This window comes from Folsomia candida, unplaced genomic scaffold, assembly GCF_002217175.1.
Source record: "Folsomia candida strain VU population unplaced genomic scaffold, ASM221717v1 Fcan01_Sc008, whole genome shotgun sequence".
NCBI lineage: Eukaryota > Metazoa > Arthropoda > Collembola > Entomobryomorpha > Isotomidae > Folsomia > Folsomia candida.
The window spans coordinates 3,326,119-3,346,756 of record NW_019091200.1 but is presented as its reverse complement, the minus strand read 5'-3'; the positions used below and the strand labels follow the sequence as shown (position 1 = coordinate 3,346,756).

Genomic DNA, 20,638 nt, shown 5'->3' with positions numbered 1-20,638 from the left:
AATGTCGTAAAATTGTACGGGAAATTACATTTATCCTAAACAATTAATGATACTTTATTGTTAATTTAAATATTTCATAATTTATAATGCACAAAAAATCCTTCTCTCAATTCGATGACCTATTCCTATATCTCGAACATGGATTGAGATTTTATTTGCAGTTAGACATTCGACTTGTGGTAAAATAACAGGAATGGAAGATATCTAACTAAACGACAAAATCATAGGAAATGATTTACAAAATTTTTTTATCGACAGTAAAGTTATTGAAAAACTCGTTACTCGATTATTAGGAATTACCCAATTTCAAATTAGTTACAACTTTCCTAGACGAGCTAAATCTGCCTAATTGAGAAAATAGCAATACAGAACGGTTCAAACTCTAAATAATTATTTACCAAAAATGGTAAAAATCTAGAGTAAATATTTTGTCAACTCTTTGTCATAGTAAGAAATTTGAACTTCTTCATAACCATTTTACCAATTGGAGACAAATTTGGATTTCGTTAATTCTTGAATTAAAATCTACCAGAGCCATGCAGAGTTACATTCGGGTGTTAATTTGCTTCCCTATTATTTCGAGTGCGGGATCAAGTTTCATTACTACAGAGAATCTCATTAAGAATCAAGTCCCCGTGAATATCTGAAGAATCCAATTATTCCAAGAAAGTAAAGTTTCCTACTTCCGGATCAACTCCTACTTTCAGCCACTTTACTAAATTAATTAATTAAATTTACTTATTTATCCTGTTAAAGCAATGCAAGAGATCCTTGTTAAATTGCGAATATCAGAATTTCGCAAACATATGGATGATTTTTTTGCTAAATCAAATAACAAAGATTCCTAACAGAACAGAGGTGAGTGTTTTGCATTTTTCTACAAATGTTCTGCCGTGAAATTACGAATATCTGAATTTCGCAAACATTTGGATTTTTTTTGTGAAATCGAATCTTAAAGATTCCTTACAGATGGGCAGTGAGTCTTTTATGTATGTTTTTTTGCAAATATTTCGCCGTGTAATTAATTTGATCTAATTTGCATTAATTTGTCATCTTAACATATTTATATGCCAACATCCGGTAAAAAAGAAGTCTCAAAATGTCATGTCTCAATTCCAAATCCCACTCCAACCTTATTTCGCCAACGTGATTATCCTTTATCCCGTCATTGTGGGAGAACTTGTAATTTGGCAGATTTCCGAAACTCCATTTCCCTGAAATTCTCTTCTTTCTTTCTCCATCCAACTTTTCACTTTCCTTTCTTGCAGGTGAAAATTTTTTCTGGCGGTTTGGTCGTAATCCTTGTGTCCTTCATGAAATGAAAATAACAATTCTCTCCGTAAACAAGGATGCAATAAGGATTCACCCACGAGAGCAAGAATAACAATAGAACACAATGACAATTGACAATCGTCAAATAAAGAAAACGACACAATGCACACATAACAAACAAACCATAAAAAAATATTGGGGGTATTCAAGTCACAAGAATTCGTCACGTGACAAGTCGGGAGAATTGTTTTGCCCGATTTGTAACAGTTCACAAAATTTTTGGTGGCAAAATTATGCGATTTTGAGTCTTATCTATTCGAAAAAAATTGATTTTTATTTAGTTAGATTTTATCCGATGCGGAAATTTAAACTGTTGAGGTGAATACTCCGAATCTTGTGGAGTAAACTTGTGGGAAAGGTTTCATAAAAATGGGATAAAACTCGACACATAATAAAAACACGACACAAAACACGACAATGGAATGTGATGTGATTTGCAAGATTTCTTTTTCTATCTTGAAATTACTCTCTTCTTTCACAGATGGACTTTCACTTTTATTTTCACCTTCAGAGAAAATGTGTTATTTATAGAGTGATATATGCAAACAAAATTCCATTTTTCATTGAATTCTTGGTTTTTCTTTAGATTTTAAAATTTCCAGGAAAATTTTTTGATTTTGTTACTGTAAATTTTAAACTTTAATCGTTTTTGAAATTGTTGATCCCCAGTTTTGTATTTATAGTTTTATTTTGTAATTAAGTGTGTAAGGACATACTTTACTAAATAAGATAATCAAATATTTAATTAAAACTTAATGAATTTAAATATTTACACAATTTTTCTTGTATTAAATATTATAATGCATACGTCCAACGTCAATTGTAAATTTTATTTCACTAGCTCCAATAAAATATTAAAATGCAGGTCACCTACTCAAAACTTTGCTCACCTTCTAAAAAATATGTTTTATGCATAACCAACACGAATCTTTGCCAGAGAATTAATAAATTTCATAAAAGTTCGTAAATAAACCTAGTTTTTGCACCGAAAAATAATTAATTAATCCATTGATTAATAACTTTAGGTAAAATATTTAAATCTTCCAAACCCACATCATCTCTCATTTCTTTAAGAGTTTTCTTTCCCAAGACGTGAAAACTGTTCGTTTCGGCGCATAAATAAACTCACTAAAATTAAGGAATCGTATTCAAGAGGTGGTTGATTTTTGGTTTATCGAGAATAAAAGTCACTTCACTTTCACTCCTGCTTTCTTTCTTCTTTGATGAAGTGAAAAGAAAGTGGTGGCGGTGGCGGAGGAGGAAAACTCATGATTTGAAACCTTAGAAAGGCGACGGAAGAGGAGAACAGGGTCGAATGAGGACTCCATGAATCGAATGAATGAATGGTCTCGGAATAATAATTACGCGAGAAGAAATATTGGCCCGAATTTGAGAAAAGTAATGAAAATCATGAATTGAAAGAAGAAGGAGATGCTTTTAAAAATTGAGCTCTATTCAGAACGACATGAAACCAAATAAAACCTGGAACACTGCACTGAATAAAGTTTCGCGTAAGTATGAAGGCGGGCTGGGCGTGAAGGATGTCATGGATTTTATTAATTTTGTAAATTATTCCGAATCCTAAATTTCATATTTATCAATGTGATTCCGGTAAAGTTTGAGTTTAGCGTTTTTTTGTAAGAGTAACGCCAAAATTAAATTTTACTGCGGTTAACAAATAATAATTATTTCACAGATTAAGATTTTGAACTTGAGAAATTGATGACATGATAAATTGATATAAGGAAATGGACAAATCAATTAAACCCCAAATTCCAATTTGTTACCCGAAAAATTTGTCTGAAATTCAAATTCTTTCAGAAATATATCCACGAACAAGATAACAATTATGATAAATTTTTTTTATGAAATTTGTTACAAACGATGAATTGACAAAATCACGTAAATGGACCAATCATTAAACCCCAAATTCTAATTTATTACCCCAAAAATTTGCCTCAAATTTAAATTATTGACGAAACATATCCACGAACAAGATAAAAATTATTTATGATAAAAATTTGTAAATGAAACTTGTTACAAATTGCAAATGTAAATGAGCCCAAATTTTTTTAGAGTGTTTGAAAATGTGAACCGTGTTATTGTGCCATTAATTCAATTCTAGAGACTTGATAAATGATCCTGATTCCAAGTTTGGCTAGGTTATGTGATGACGAAGATGCTGTCTGTGTACTGTTTTCATTGGGAAACACCGTGCAGAATTTGAGTTCCTTGATTATCTCTCTTTGTTCCTAAAAATAAGAGCGATGGTGATGTGATGATAACCTTAATTTTGTAATTGTTGTTCAATTTTGAAGCGTAAACAGTTCCAAGTGCCGACAAAGAGGTGGAAGATGGTGGCGAATTAATTAGTTTGCTTGTGACTATTTACTGCCAAATGTGTCAATATGGAAATTAATCTAATGAACAATTAAACTAAATTTTACACATTTTTCACCCGTAGGTCTAATCCTGGTGGGCATTAATTTATTGGAAATCTACATCAAAGTTGAGAGAATCATGTGAACGGATTAGTAACATTTCGAAAATTTTGGGTATTAAAATTATGCTATTTTAAGTTTTATGAAGTAATCTATTCGAAAACCAAACGGGTATTTTCTTGGTAGATTTGACCTGATGCCTAAAATTGCGAGACAAAATAGATACAATCCAAAGAATTTCTTACATTTTCAAAAAAGTGTAAATAAATAAAAATAATAAAAATTTGCATTATTTATTTCACCACAGTAAACAGAATAAACCTTGTTAAATATTATTGTTCATACGGAACCTCCACAAAAACACATTATTATTTACTTGTGGTGAGAAAGAGCACACAATTGAAACCAGTTTTGGTTGATTTGCTATCATCCTAGCAGGGAAAACTATCTCGGAAAAACGAGGAGAAAGTTAAAGAAAGAGAAAGTCAAGCGCGGACGGAGTTGATTCGGTTTCATCTTCCTTTAACAAGAACGTGAGATTTGGTTTGGTTTAACCCTCACGCGATGGGAAAAAATGGAACGGATCCAATTTATCCAAATCCCTCGTGACACCTTCATCATCATGAGGAGAGAAGAAGCTAACTAACCGTGTGAACTTGCCAGGGGACCATTCACAAAGAATGGGAGAGATTTTTGGTTTGAATGACACATGGCAAATGAGGAGGGTTACAATGCACGGTTTATCGAAGACATCTTTTATGTTCTGCTCCTGACCAAATAAATCCACCCGAGTGGAAGAAAAGCCACCTTAATTTCATCTCGCAATGAATTGGGTCTCCTCATTCCGGACATCGCATAATAATCAAAATGGGTTTCACAGAGGATAGAAAATGCTCCCGTTTGGATGGACTGATCCCGATAATCAATCAATTGGAATGGAAATGGAGTCGATATTTTAAAAATAATTTTTACATTTCACTTTTAAAAATTGTAATTGAGCAGCGGTTCACATTATGTGACACACTATAAATAATTCGGTATTAAATATACTTAATTTCCCCCCTTTTTCACTTTTAGTAAAAATTAAGAGAATTTCATCGCTAAATTCTCTGGGTACCATTCTCATATATTTATTAATCCTGATAATCAATCAATTAAATGATGATAAGATGTTAGTAGGTAATGCTATCACTGTCATTTTGATTAATTGAACTCTACTAAAAACTCGGGGTGCTGTAAATATGATAAATATGTGCTGGATTTTATTAATGTTGCCTTTATCTGTGGAAATATTGTATCATCGCATTATTTTTGTGATGGATTTTGTTATTTTCTTTTACTCGAGCACAGCCATCAATTCGACTTTCGGCTAAACTGAGGATGAGTGACGAGCTAAACCGCAATTCATGGAGGATAGGAGTCGACAACAGCGGCAGGAAAGATGATGAAGTCACGTCTCGTAATGTCACGTATTTCAGATCCACGAAAGCAAGCCAAATTCGGACCAAAAATGAAAAGCTTCCAGTTCATCATCGTTTCAGAGTCACACTCTTAAAAATATGGCACTAAAAGTTCTTGGTATCCCGACGTTATGAAATTTACCCCTTAAAAATTTGAGAAATTTGGGTTTTCTAATAGCAAGTTGTCGAACAGTTTATTTGTACAAATGCAGAAATCAAGAAAACGTAATTACAATTTAGTTCACCCACCTTAAAGCAGGTTATTGTGAGATCAAAATTTAAAATAATTATTTTCGACGTCTTAATCCCCTAATTTGAGCATATACGGCTTTATTCCGGATTGAAATAACGTGATAGATAATTTGTAATCAAGTTAAATAACTTCCAAGCTTCATCCATAGCCCTTGATTTCACGAAAATTTCCCTATCTTGCAATGTTAAAGAAATACATTACGAGATAGGAGAATTATTGTGAAATCAAGGACTATGGATGCAGCTTTTGTACTATTTTGTGAAAAAAAATTGAACAAAATCTAGACACCAGATTCGGTTTAATGTTGCAATTTCTAAGAGTGTTCACTGTTCAGGCTAAAAACCACTGCCCAATTTTTTTTTTACTCCGGCCTCCACTAGGTTGGCTTTCTCTGAGCGAATTTCAAATCTGGTTTAGCACTCTCATTAAGAAAACCACGAGCCGAACGGAGGAAAACCACAAAGACCGTGAATTTCTCACTAACTTCGAGCTCATCCTTTGACCCATCTTTGAGTCATGAATACGTAATAATTTAAAAATTTCCGGTCTCCGGTTTGGAGCAGAGTTCCGATTTAGTTAAACTTCACTCAAATATATAAATTAGGGAGAAAGTGGCCATAAAAATTTCAAAAATCCTGATTTTTTTTCTCCTGAGTTCGATTTCTGTTTTATTCCCGGAAACGGGGGGAAGAAAATGCTGGAAAATTCGCACTCCCCGTAAAGGAAGGACAAATAAATGCTCGAAAATCCCCGGAAACGTTCAAAATTTCCGAAAAATGTTCGAAAATTTCCTAAAAATATTCAAAAATTTCCGAAAAATCTTTGAAAATCGGAAACTTTCACCCGCTTTCCCAGCAAAGGGTTTGCACGTTTGCATCACAAATAAACGTTTGTTCTTCATTATAAATACTCTGCCAATATTTTTAAAACGCTGAATTTAAAAAAATCTGTTGCCATTTTAAAATAAACTTTGATGCAATTTTCATATTATAAAGAAAACAAGTTATGAATTACTTACCTTATTGGACGAATTAGTGGCCACGTTTCCATTTAAATTTGCCCCCGATCCCCCACTTTGTTGAGTGATACTGCCCCCACGACTTTTTAAATGTCGGGCAAAAATTTCTGAAAAGGATTCATTCGAAGCCCGACTTCCTCTCGGGTTCTGAACACCTGCACAATTTTCAGTCCCAGTCGCACCAAAGTTCTGATTTTGTGGAGGAAGTGAGTCGAAGGGTTCTTCGTAATTTTCTTGATGTTGGGGGGATGGAGGGTCAAAATAGTCGCCACCAGCAGAGTTGAGGGTGTCAGGGTCGACGTAAAATGTGGACGCGTTTCCGTGATGGGAGGAGGAAGAAGTACCGTTTTTGAGCTCTTTTAACATCTGGAATAAGAAGAATCCCGACATTTTGTAGAATTTTGAAGTTTTTTTTTTGGAAATACGAAGTTTGTACTTGGTCAATTATTTGATAGGTTTAATTTAAGATTGAGTAATCTAATTCTTCATTTGGCATAGGTCAACTCCGGTTTGGAGTTTCAGGCAAAAAGTTATTATTCAATTAAATAATAAGGTCTTCCTGTACGTTTGTAACAAATTCAGATGCGTAAATTTTTGTAAAGTTTTGGTAACGAATTTTGGTAACAAACTTTTAACACCGAGTTTTACTGGTTATCATGATTTTGTTGAATACCATCCACGATAAGAACTGGGCATTTAACCCTTGATCTGCGTAAACTTTAAAGTTTGTACGCTGATTTTTTCAGCAAATTTTTGTGACGTAAATGTGAAAACATTGGCACATTTATGGGTTTTATGATTTTACTAAGAACTGCGTGAATTGCTTTAATAATTTCGTATTGATATTTTTGGAAGGATGGGGACGGATTAAATCTTTGTAATTCTAAGAAAAATACTGAAAGTAACATTTTATCCTTTCAGCCGACTCACTGATTTTGTCCACGTTTTCGTCCTCGTGTACATTCCTTGTCTCTGTTTGTTTACTTGTGTCGGAAATTTATTCTTTTTTGGCAATCTCGCATTCAATCCGGGATTCGGTGCTGCAACCAAATCTTTATTTATTCCGATTTTCTCTTACAACTCACAAGACCTCAAGTGAACCGTGGAATGAATGCGGGCAGGGTTTCTAAAACATCGTGGTTTTTAAATTCGTTTTACCATGCGATTTTTGTATTTTTGTATTTCAAATTTTGAATTCTACAGATCACGGTTATTTTTATTATGTAATTTATGATAAGGATTCCATTGAAAAATATATATGTAATTAACACATATTTTCTTTAGGAAATATCCACTTTAGTAAAAATTATGAAAATTTTTTGGAAGAAAAAAATACGCATCGCCCATATTTCTTGCTAAATTACATGACGGTGACTTGAGAAGGTTTCCCAGTTCAACATCTCTCAAATCAATTTTGCTTGCAAAATGAAAAACGCAAAAACAACACGGTGTTAGAAACCTTGAACACGAGATGTTTGGCACAGCTTGGAAATTCAATTTGATATTCTGATCAAATAAATTATCACGTTTCTCACAAAAAAAATTCTCCGAAAAAGAGCGACAATTTTTTGTGGCGACGTCTGACACGTAGGTCGACTATTTATTGCGCGACAGTCGGTTTGGAGGTGACAAATTTTTCTAAAATAATTATAAAATATTTGGAATCCTGTTCAGAGATTAGTGCTATCTTTGCGACAAGCTTTGTAACTGTGTAAACTTTTGGAAGAGGCATAAAAATTTCGGGGAAATTTCAGTATTTCTCAAAAAAGTCACACTTTTGTAAAATAATTTCACTCAATTTATGTGCATTTACTTCCCAAACGGTTGCATATTTATTCATCATAATTATTTTGACATGGTCTCAGCATCCATGTTAATCCAAATTTTAATAAACTTGACAATTCATTACTTCTGGTATTCACTTGCCTTTATCATAATTGCAACAAAATTAAAATTCGTATTTCATACGCATTTGCGCTTCAATTATTCACGCCAAGTTTTCTAACTGACTCTAAAAGTTGTAAATTTATAAAAAAATCCTCAAATTCTAAATTCACGTTTCAAAATTTCAAAGCGTGTCGCGTAAATATATATTTTATTTTTCAATTTTTCAAGCAAAGTCCAAAATAAAATTAATTTTATACAGGGTATACAATTTGTATTATTTTAATCTATTTAACTTCTTTTATAGAGATAAACATGACAAATTATTCTTTTCGGCGTTCACATTACACTTTTTATATTTCCCATAAAACTAAACCTTCTTCCTTTATTTTTGCATTGTTTGCTTTACATAACAATTAATTTAACAATTGCATAAGATTATGAATCACTGCACTAAATTGCTTGCGTAACTTTATCACAATTTTTAATTTTACGTATAGTGCACAAAAAATCATTAATCTTGTTCAGAATTAGGAATAAAATTGCATTCCAGACCTGCTCAAAGTACAACTACAACTAAAAGTGTCACCAACTCTATTCAGACACGCAATATTCATAAACTTCCGTGCAATTAAGTTTAACCTTTGAAAATTCAGCGACCTTTGCATTTATTTGGAATAATTAAATTTTGGATTGTGATGTCAACTCGACAAGTCAACAATTCAAGTGATCATGCAATTTAATAAAAAACGAAATACATACAATTCACTTCTCTAAAACTCGTGTCCTGCTAAAAAATATGGGACCATGCAAAAAGCACGTGCTCAATTTTTTACGGGGGCCGAAGTAAAGGGACTCACTCCTCCCACTATTAATGGGGCACATGGGTCATCATGGGATGTATCAGAGGTCAACATTCTGGTAAAATTAGTCACATACTTTATGTATGGCCTGTCCGGTAATTCATGAACTCACTCATGAACCAGTCAAAAGTCTACAAACTTTTGTGGTTCGTGGAAAAACATGTAGATTCAATTCATCCATGAAGAGGGTTATGCAGAAATGATTCAATCTATCAATGCGTGAACCAAGTTAAATTTTGTACTGGATATTCCAGCAAAAGTTGTAACTGTCTGTTGTAACTTTGATGGAAAATTGTGTGCACGTCAAGTTCGACCTTGATGAAAATCACTCGGATATGTCTAGTAAACTCGGTAAAATCATAAAATTATGCACATATATAAGAGATTTTATTTAATAGATTCCGTTGTAAAGTTGCACAACTATTTTGCAAAAGTGTAGTAAAATAATTTTAGAAAAGCTACGTATGTTGATTAGGAATATCTGGTATTTTATTTGCGAAGCTTGATTTCTGCATAAAAAGTGAGTTTTATCCTTCACGCACGACCCCCCGGAATTTGATCCTTGCTCTGATTTTGACAAATTCTCCACCACAAAGTTTCACGCTGACCGTGCAAAATTTCTAAACCCAACAAAACGTACGAGTGAAATTATCCAACTGTCAATTCTGTGTGAACATATGTAACGAACGAAGTCCAGTCCCAACCAAAAATTATATTCTTCTATCCTGTTCTTTATTGGATTGGATTGAAATGCAAGTCAATCATTATGTTGAAGTTGAAACTGCACGGGTGTCAAATAATTAAACATTTACTACATACTTTTGAGTATTAAAATTGTGTGATGTCAGCATTAAAGGTTTGCTTTATGAGAGCAAATTTATGTGTGTAACGCAGTAGACGGATTAATAAGGGTTTTCATGACCTTCGTAACTGTGGATTCGTTAAAAAACATTCGTAATTTTAAGTCATTTACAAAAAGAGTAACGTAAAAAATATTTCGTAAAAATTGGTTTTAATTTTTCTTTGCCAAATATCATCGGTTTTCGAAATATCATGATTTTTTATGTTTACGAACTTTTTTTTATCAACCAAAGAGATGCTTTAACCTTGCGTATATTTATGAAGCCTCGTAAACATGGAATTTTCGTATATGTCGTAAATTTACAATAGTTACGAAGGTGACGTGAAAACCCTCAATGTGACGATGACGTGCAAATCTGAAACGCTTTGTTTTTAAGAGGCTACAATTACTGGGATCATCGTTGGAATTTTAACAGGAAATGGTTTTTTGATGGATTCCAATTTTTGAAATTTTGTGCATACTTATTTTAGAATTATTGGTAAATGAACCCCCGTACTCAGAACAGTCTCAGTGACAATTTTTTGCTGCCACATTATTCCCATGCAGCTTTCTGATGTATATTCGCCAAACAAGAAACTAAAGTCAAATCAAAGTGACACTTTTACACCGAGAGGAATAAAAGATTACATTTTTCAACATCAAATTCAAATCGGGACGAGGATTTTATTACGATTGCATTCTTCTCGCTGGAAAACCCGAGAGGAAAACAAATGTAATCTCATTTACTATCCAATCCTCTTGTCAGTCTGGTTAAATGGATATTGCGTAGACTTCGCTCTTCTCGACAGGGTTTCGTACACTCCAACCAAAACGAGATGCTACCGACACAGTGTAAATTTCAAATTCAGAAATACAGATTTTTGCCAATTTTGATAGAACTTTGAAATACGTTTATAGAGAAAATTGTGAGAAGTCTATGAGAAACGCATTCCTTGGTAATAATGAAGGTATTCACTGTTTCTTCGTATCCTTCGTATCGTAAAATATATTACTGAAAAGAATAGGGGGTTCGTAAAAATCGTGAGATTAGTAACGAGTTTCGATGACAAAGTCTTACGACGTTTACAAAATCTCGTAACCGTCATATTAATTTACGATACGAAGATTGCAAAGGATTCAAAAATAATATAATCAATACCCTCATTGTAAAATCCGTAAATTCTACAAGCTTACAAATTTTTTACATATTTGTGGGGGAAATTACAAATAACTTATAAATTTTTATCAACTTGCTCAGATCAAGGACATCTTTTTATTTTGTAGAAGTTTATAAAATTATTTTATAAAACGTGTACATTTAATAAATTATCAATAAATTTTGCGGCCTTTATATTTCCCATAAAATTTTTGTTCATAATTTTTTTTCATAAAAATCAGTTCTCACATATTTAAATGTGTAGCTGAACAAAACAACGATATTATTAGGATTAATATGTGTACGTAAACAGTATCGCATCTAATCTTATTTTAAATAACAATATTTAACTAATTATATTTTTCGACTTATAAAATATTCGTTTTTCGTACGTTTTACAAATTTTGTTATAAGCAGGTTTCAAAATAAAGCTAAGATTACAAACACTGGTCACATTTCGTCTAAATTTATCGCATTCTCCACTTTTCATGGAGTTTACGATGTTGTACTTTATTGTGCTTTCCTTTGTTTGGTGAGGAAAAAGCAGTCCTGAGAAATAAATGGGACAATAACCAATCTGGTAATTTGGGCAAATGGAAATATACTGCACTTTTCCTACTTTTTACGGCCCCTGGGGAATGTGCTGGCCTGTCGTCGCTGCGTGAATGATAATTACTGTTATTATTCTCCCCGTTTTATTGTCTACTTATGGAGTCATTAATATCAACGCTTTTAAAGGATGCTTTTTACATACATATTTTGCAACCCAGGATTCACGACATGTTTGTAAACTGAGCAAATTTTGGGCGACTTAAGAACTCGTATACATAAACCATGGATAAATAGACATCTTTTTAATGACCAAATTTATCATACAAAAACAATTATGCATCATTGGCGTTACGAAATTTAAACAATTTCACAAAATATACTATAATTTTACAATCTAAAATATTTACAAAAAACTTGGTGCATTAAAAAAATATTTTCCGGCGTCCAGATTCGCAATTTAGTCGAAAATTTTATTATTACTGAAATCAAAATATGAATTTATGTATTACTAGTTTCCGATAGAAAATATTGTTCCTGAAGAAAAAACGGTGTACAAAAAACTACCCTTGAACTTTGCCAACTTTGTAAAAGTGTTATTAACCCAGTTTCGTACAGGACACGTTACACATTTTATTATCAATATTGGCCAAAGATGTGTTGTAACGATAGGATATCGCTCTGTTTTATTTTCTCTGGGCAGCAATAATTATTTAACGACTCGGCGTAGTTTATGTATGACCACCCAAAAGGTCGGCAGGGACACGACACGAGTCCCTCGGAATTGGGGACACAAAAAAATTTAGCGTATGAGACAAGGTTCATAGTTTTGCCGAACTATAGTTCTTTTTCTCAGCAAAGATTGCATCTTTGTGTTTATGTGTTTCTTTCGGATAAGTGTGACTGACTAGGATATTCTTAAAATGTGGAAATAAAAGTGAAAGACATTCATCAATTCTGGTAGTAAAATTATTACCAAGATGCTACGAACCAATTATTACGAATAAAATAGGTCAAATGTGAATGATACGTGGTAACAAACTATCCTTAAAGAACATTATTTACAAAGGATTAATGTATGTATTTACCACAATGGTAACAAAATTTAGTACTGTATAATTAATTAGTAACAGAATTTAGAACATTAATTGTATCATGGATTCTTTATTTAATTGGTAACAAAATTCGGCACATTGGTAAGTAAGAAACTGTAAATAGCTTTCACATATTTTGAATTCCTCACACATTAATAGTTGAATCTTTTCCCTCAGTTATACCGCTCGGTAATAATTAATCTGTCCAGAAATTTCTAAGTGTGCCTGAGACGTTTGTCTGAGCGAAATAAGCAAGAGAGCAAGTATGTAATAAATAAATAAATAATTACGCCTATTTACGTACATATATTTACTCCGACTCCTGCTTTAATGGGACCAGTTGTGCCGTTCTGTTTGGCGTGACGTGACGAGCGTTGATGTTGACGAAGACTCGCGATAAAATTTTATTACCGCAATTAAAAGAATGCAGACGCGACTCGGAGAAAAGGCGGACTGAGAATAAATATTTCTCTAAAAGTTAATTATACACTTTAAAAATGGGAGGATGTTCACTTACAATACAAAATATTTCGCTAATTTGTGGCAAAAAATAAAAAAAAATAAACAAAGAGAAAGACGTGGAGATAATGGAAGCAAATAAGTTGAGAAAATTTCAGAAAAAATTTGAACTTGAATTTTAAACTGCCAGCAGAGCAAAATTATATAGTAAAACTTACAAGGTTTACCAACAATTAAAGTATATGAATTTAATATTGTTGAAATTTATGCCAATTTTAAATGATATTTAAAACTTGACGGATGACGAAATTTCTGTAACAAGTTTTTGTTTGACGCCAATTTTGATTATTTTTTTTAGATACCATAGTTTGTGTAAAGAATTCGCCAGATGAAATCAAGAACATCTTGTAATTTAAGTCATTTTCTTCCATTTTGAAAAAAAGTTGCACAATTTGGAAGTATATTTTTCTCCGTTTTCCAGACATTGTTTATTCCCCCAGAAAAAAAATTATGACCCTGAATGAAACCGAGTTTTATGATGTGTCAGATAGGATCTTGTAGTTGTACAGGAAACGGAACGAGATACAAGATCGACCCGATTATTTGGAGTGTGTGTACGGAATGAAATATTAATGCCAGTGATGATTCTGTGGGAGATAATTTATCACCAATTTTTTCGTCCTGCATCGACGGACGTGTGATTTGTGACGTGGACACACATAATGAAGGTCTGACTTATGACCGCTCATTAGTCATGTGTCAGTCGGCCTATTACTATTATTATTATTTGGGTGGCAATCCTTTGACACCTGCCCCCTCCATTATTCTCATGTCGGCTCCTTCTGCCAGCCAGCCTTCCGTAATCATCATCATCATCTATCAACATCCCTTCCTCTCCGGTGAGCCGTGCAGGAAGGACGTAATTCAGTTTGGGGAAAATTTTGGATCTATTAAAATCATCGGATGATGGAGATCTCCCAGCGCATGTTTTCAGATTTTGAGCAAATTAGTGTCAATTGATCGCAAATTTAATTGACATGAAATTTGCAAATGATACTATCTGCCAATGGCCACGCAGATATTTGAGTCCGAGGAAGAGAAAATTGAAGAGAAGTTCACAAAGTTAGTAGCATTTTCCCAATTGGATGCAAATATCCCTGCCAAACGTGACCATTGGGAGATCGTTCTATTTGCTAATTTCGTACTGATTAAATTTGCGATCGATTAATAAGAGATTGTTAAAAATCGGGGAGCATACACTGGGAGACCTCTATTTGAGTATGATTTACCTCTAAATGAATCAAGTTTCAATGAAATTTTGCACATTTTTGGTATGTATGGGTTTGATTATGAATTACGAAATCAGTAAAAAAAAAATCGAAAGCATCCTTCACGCACACTGCCCAAGTCTCTACTTTGTCACGATACAAATGGAAATTGTTTGACGCTGATGGGAAGACAAATTGATCAGTGATCTCTCGATTTATTTATTTCGTTAGTTAACTGGATGAGACAAATGATAGGATAAATTGGTCCGGGTTATATGTAATTTTTCTGCCGAATAAATCGAATTCTTTTTTTGGCACACATTTTGGTAGGAATTGAATTCGAGTTAATAAAATACATATTTGCAATTCTATATCAGATTAAGTGAATAGTTTACTTACAAAAATTCGGAACAATCCCGACAGGTTAGAGAATAAATATACCATTTTTTTGTTTAGTTTACACATTAACGTCTTTAATTAATTAATCATCATCCAAAACGGGAGCAATTTGTCCATGCAAATCAGGTTACGAAATATGTACTTCTTCTTCGATGGTTATTGAGTTTAATGCGTTTGAAATTTCTACTTTAAAATTGTTTTTTTATTTTAAATTTTGCTGGTTTTGTTTACAACCAGAAGTAAAATGTTGAGATATTTTACTAAATAGCGTTATTAATTATGTAGGTAAGTTTGTGGCTGCGGGGAATTTTATAAGTGGCTGGATTACAAAATGACTAAATTGTATGGAGAAAATTTTACTAATTCTAAATTGTGAAAAAAACTGATAATTTTGATAGCCCAATTATTTGATCACTGCATCATTTCGGTTGCAAATCGTCACCAACGCGGTAGAACTGCTTGGTTGTAATGTTAGACGAGTAAATTGTTTGCATGATTTTTGCGTAATTTAATAAAACTTTACACTTCCACCAGTTTACAAAATATTGAGTCACTCCTACTCCTTTCAATGATGAACAATGGATTTTAACACTATTTTCAAACTGAAAACGTAAAAATTTTAACATAACCTAAAAAGAGACTAGGTCGATAATTTTGCCAGATTTTATTTGTCCGATTGAACATACGGACACGTAATTTAGGTCAACTAGCGATGTTTCATGTCTTCACATATGTCTTGCACTGCAACATTTTAATAGTTTACACTACATGTTAAAACTCCTAATCGATGAAGTTATCACCTCCCGACATGAAATTAGTACCAAAATATTTTTAGCCCTTCTGCCTGGATGGATGAACAAACCGTGCCAAATCGCTGCCAATATCTAATTCCGAACGGATTACCGTACTGAATTTCCAGGCAGGCATGATAAGTTCCTATATCATTTCAGAATCAGATTCTGCATGCATTGCATTGTGCATCCAGATGTTTCTCTCTCTCGCTTTCTGTTTGCAGAACAACAATAACTTTACAGCTGCTGTGCTGTTGGAACAAATTTGTCCGACTTGGAATACAACCTGGGCTCCATTTCCGTCCGTGGTTCGAGTGGAGAGCAGATTTATTTATTGCCAGTGAAATATCTCGCGATGATAAGACTTAGATACGGCTAATAAGCACGACCCTGGGAAATATGCTAATATTCCCATAAAATACGTTTCCTTTGTTGACCATGCACTTTAAAAACTCGTTTCAAAATTTTGAAATGTCTTATTGTTAGACGGTAAAGTTTCTGATACGACCCTGGTCCGAATTTCTGACCTTAAAACGTATTTAGCAGGTGACAAAACTTTACGCACCAAGAGATACATATTTAACTGGCAATGCTTAACAAGAAGCAGATCTGAATATAAAAGGGTTGAGAATATAGAGTTGAAATTGTGAGCATGGCGAATTTTGTGCGTATGTCTCATCATTTCACATTTAGCGTATAAATAGTGTTCATTCTCTCGAGAAGAGAACGCACCCTGGGCAAGTATCTGGCTTTGGTCTGTGGTAATTGAAACTGTGCCACATCTGCCGCCACCAGATCTCCAGGTCAAGCCTGCAACCAGACCCGTGTATCCGCGCCTTTCACCCATTTACCATTTCCTTCCACCTTTTATTGGACGAGATGCCAACGAAAGTGAAAAGTCGCCTTTCTCGCCTCTCCAAAGATTTATTCTCTTCGTCCACACCAGAAGCAGTTTAGTTGGGCAAAAATTGGAGGCAAAAGTGGCTCAATTTTGTGGGGAGGCAAACACTTGTCTTGCATGCAGGGGGTTAGGGCGCCAAGAAACGGTCCCCGTCTGCTCAATCGGGTTCATTAAAATTTTTAGATAAAAAACGATGGCAATTATGGTATGGTTAAATGCCAAAAAGTTAATTTTGTAGTTAAAGGTAAGCTTATGTTACTTAGGTCAGTAACTATGATTTTCACCAGTGAGCGATACGGAATTAAATATTTATAATATTCTCACTTCCAGAGCTACATATACATTTGGCGTATGTATGCATTTTGAATACGTGCTATTTGGTCTTAAATTTTACAGAAATGGTAACATAAGTTCTCTGGCTAGTGGGTACAGTGGATGGTTAAGATTCAAAATTGATAATTATTTGAGTTTATATAAATATGCATCTTTTTTTTTATGGTACCACGTAAGCAAAACTGCATGCAGGTTGAAGTAACAAAAGTCTAACCAATTTTAACCCTTCCACTTTCTCTATAACGTAGATACTTTCTCTCTCGGTGAGAAAAATGCATTGACTACGGAGAAACATTGTCTTTAGGAAAAACCGTGGAAAAAATTTGGCCCAGAATTTCTCAAAACAGGGTGTGAAACGGGATGTGTGCACATTAAATAACACTGAAAATTCCTTCATTTCGAGTCATGTCACATTCCCACAATAGATCGAAGGCGTCACGTTTTTAGAAAAAATCCCGTATTCTATACTTCAAATTGCATACTCCAGAGTGTAGAAAACTCCGACATGTGAATTATACAATGTGTAAAAATATTACGTAAAGATTCATTTTCTCTTGCAGAATTTTGTGCGATGCCAACTGCCAAATGTTGTCAACGATAAAAAATATTTGCCCAAATTCATGTCGCAGTTGTGCCAATATTGTGTAGGATTTTCGCAACTTACATAATTATTTAAAAAAATATTGTTGAGATAATTTGCGTAAGTTAAGCTTATTTACATATGTTTCAATGTCAGGACAGGTTTTTGCAGAATTGATATTTATGTAAATGTTGCATAATTCTTTAGATTTTAAATTATGTAAACGTCGCAACAAAGTTTTAAAACATTTCATGGAAATTTCTTCCGAAAACGAAAAATTTATTCCATAAGAAATCTAGAGTTTCACAAAATATTGTTTCATAATCTGTGAGAGAAAGTAAATTGTTTAAATTTCACAAGATTATTTTTACCATATAAAGAGACGCCCTTCAAGTTTACAATAGAATCGTAATCCCCTTTCCTTCAGAATCTTTGTAAATTTGGCTGACAAGCTGCATCTCAACTAATCATCATTACCATCACCGAAGCCAACTTTGAGTGAGTTTTAACTTGGGGACCGTGCAGTCAAAATGCGACTCATTTTCCGGGGAAGTTTGATCTCTGCCCATCTCCAGTGACTGCTAAATTAAGGATCGGATCCCATGACCTTTGACCCCTCATAAGCTAGATCTCATGCTTTATGCACATCCCTTGCGCGACATCCTTCCGCTCCACACTTCCTTCCTCGCAATCTTTAGCAACATATTCTTCACGGGGCATTGTTATCCAGATCACTTTATTATCTGGCCCACCACCAGTTAGAGTTTGACCACTCTAAATAATGTGAGAAACGTTGCCGGATTCTGCTCATTTGATAATAATTATCTGACCAATGTGGTAACAAGGCTCGTTTTTACCGGTATTTTGACTTTGTACTGGTCCATTATCATTTTAATGCTTTGGTAACAGCTCATTATCATTTTTATTGCTTAATTGGTTCCTACCAAATTTTATTACCGGACTTCATTTTCAACCTATCAAAAAGTTCTGATATACTTAAAACCGGTAAATACTCCATATGTCGTCACCATCTGGTAACACATTGAGATCAGATTATTTAGAGTGAAGTACTTCATTTTATGTCGTAGCAGCCAACTAGTGGTTGTCTCATCTCATCGTGGATTTTCTAATAAAGCTCGAGTCAGTCAAAGTTTACTCAGCCTTAAGAATGGAATGTGTCATTAAAACGTCGCCCAAATTTATACGTTATCTTCTTCCAGACAATTCCATTCTCTTCGTTTCGTGGTCTGGTCGGGTGGATAAACTTGGTTTCGGGATGGGGCACAAAGGATAGGGTCGAATTTCCGGGAATTTTGACCTCAAATTCATAAATGCTCCACACCACAAGTAATGACGAGAGTCCTTGACCCTTATCACATCCTTTATGCACGTTCCCTTATAAAATTAGAGCAAAAGTGACGCCTTAGTAAGTACTTACACAGAATCGAATCGACCTTGTCTCTACTCTACCGTGACACACTTTCTCTTTCTTACTCACATCCCCGAAAAAGGGGGGTTCGCCCCGAAATTTCGGGGAAGATGAAAATATAAAACTTGAACTTTAGGTAATAAGGCTTTCATGATGGTTTTATAATAATTAAGCATGCGTGAAGTTATGTGATGCAATTTTATATGTACAGATACATAAATTGGGTAGATCTTTTTTTGAAATTTTTTTATCCAGATTTTTTAAGAGTGACATTTTAACCAGGTTTAACAAGAAATATTTGTGTACTTTTATGTATGCTCTTGTCCTCCACGTGAAATGAAGTGAGCATTAAACCTGACTCACTCACCTCTTGTGGTGGTCTGAAAGTAATTGCTGCGCTGCCCACCAAATTGTTTTCACCTTTAATCATTTTCACGGCAAACCCCCATTTTCCCAGCGTATGCCACCACTCACCCAACCCAACCCTCATTTGTTACCTTTCCTCGTTTACCTTGGATAGGAAACGTAAACTGCATACACTCGGTCATCATCACACGACCAGACCACCTCTTTCCTCTCGTGGAGCTCATTTGTCATTTCTTCACTAAATTCGAGGTAGGGACCCGGCGTAAATAATGTCATAAGTTTTACAAGAATTTTTACCACTCTTCCCAGGTCAGTAGTGAAGATAAAACAAAGTACAAGGAGAATTTCACGTAAATTTTCGTAAAAACCTTTTTTTTACGTCGTAAACTGATCTTCGTAAGTGAGTTTACGTGGTTAATTACAAGCTTACGAAGGTTGTTAAAAATCAACATATCAAAGGACTCAAATCTTTTTACTTTAATATCGTAATAAAAAATATGACGTTGGCCTCAGCGCCTAGCACCTCAGGCCGCAGCACCTAGCGCCTACTTAGTTGGCCACAGCGCCTAGCACCTAAATAAGTGGGCCACAGCGCCTAACGCCTAAATAAGTAGGCCGTAGCGCCTAGCGCCTACTAAGCTGGCCACAGCGCCTCACTCAGCGCCTATGGGGTAAACTGAGATAGTCAGAGAAACATCGGTATAAAACAAGGGAAAGGACCCCTCTCCGATGGGGGAATGTGATACACCAAAATGTCGGTTTTTCATGCTGATCACGAATATATAAATTTTTTGACCGGCAAATGTGTATTAAGGTCACAAGAAGTCAAGATTTTTTATTCATTTTTGGAAGTTTCAGAGAATTCCAAGTTGTCTCACTTTCCCCCACGGCGGAAAATTTTTTGGGGTGACATGAGATCTTTAGGGCAAGATAACACGTACAGTTTTCGTCGTAGAATATTGAACGCAAATTATTTTGCCGCAAAGAGGCAAATTTCTTGGACATTGCTAGAATATTAGGGAAAAGTGTGTCAACTATTATCGTAATTCTGCCCCATATTGGGGTATTGTTCGTAGTTAAGCGAGCGAAGCGAGCAGGTTAGGTTAGTTAAACTAGGTACGCGGAAAGCGTTGCTATTCTAGCTAGCCCTCCTAGCAGTCCTAGCTAGCATTCTTAGCTGGCAATCCTAGCTGGCAATCCTAGTCGGCAATCCTAGCTGGC

At 34.4% G+C, this 20,638-nt stretch overlaps 1 protein-coding gene across 2 annotated transcripts in view; it reads right to left on the bottom strand.

The window, feature by feature from the left end:
* LOC110853228 overlaps nucleotides 1-20,638 on the bottom strand; it is a 142,455-nt gene that overhangs the window by 59,053 nt on the left and 62,764 nt on the right. For both annotated transcript variants that reach the window (XM_035854679.1, XM_022101480.2), the window contains one exon: nucleotides 6,505-6,870. In XM_035854679.1, the coding sequence (XP_035710572.1) occupies nucleotides 6,505-6,870 (366 nt within the window). The remainder of the gene's footprint in view (nucleotides 1-6,504; nucleotides 6,871-20,638) is intronic.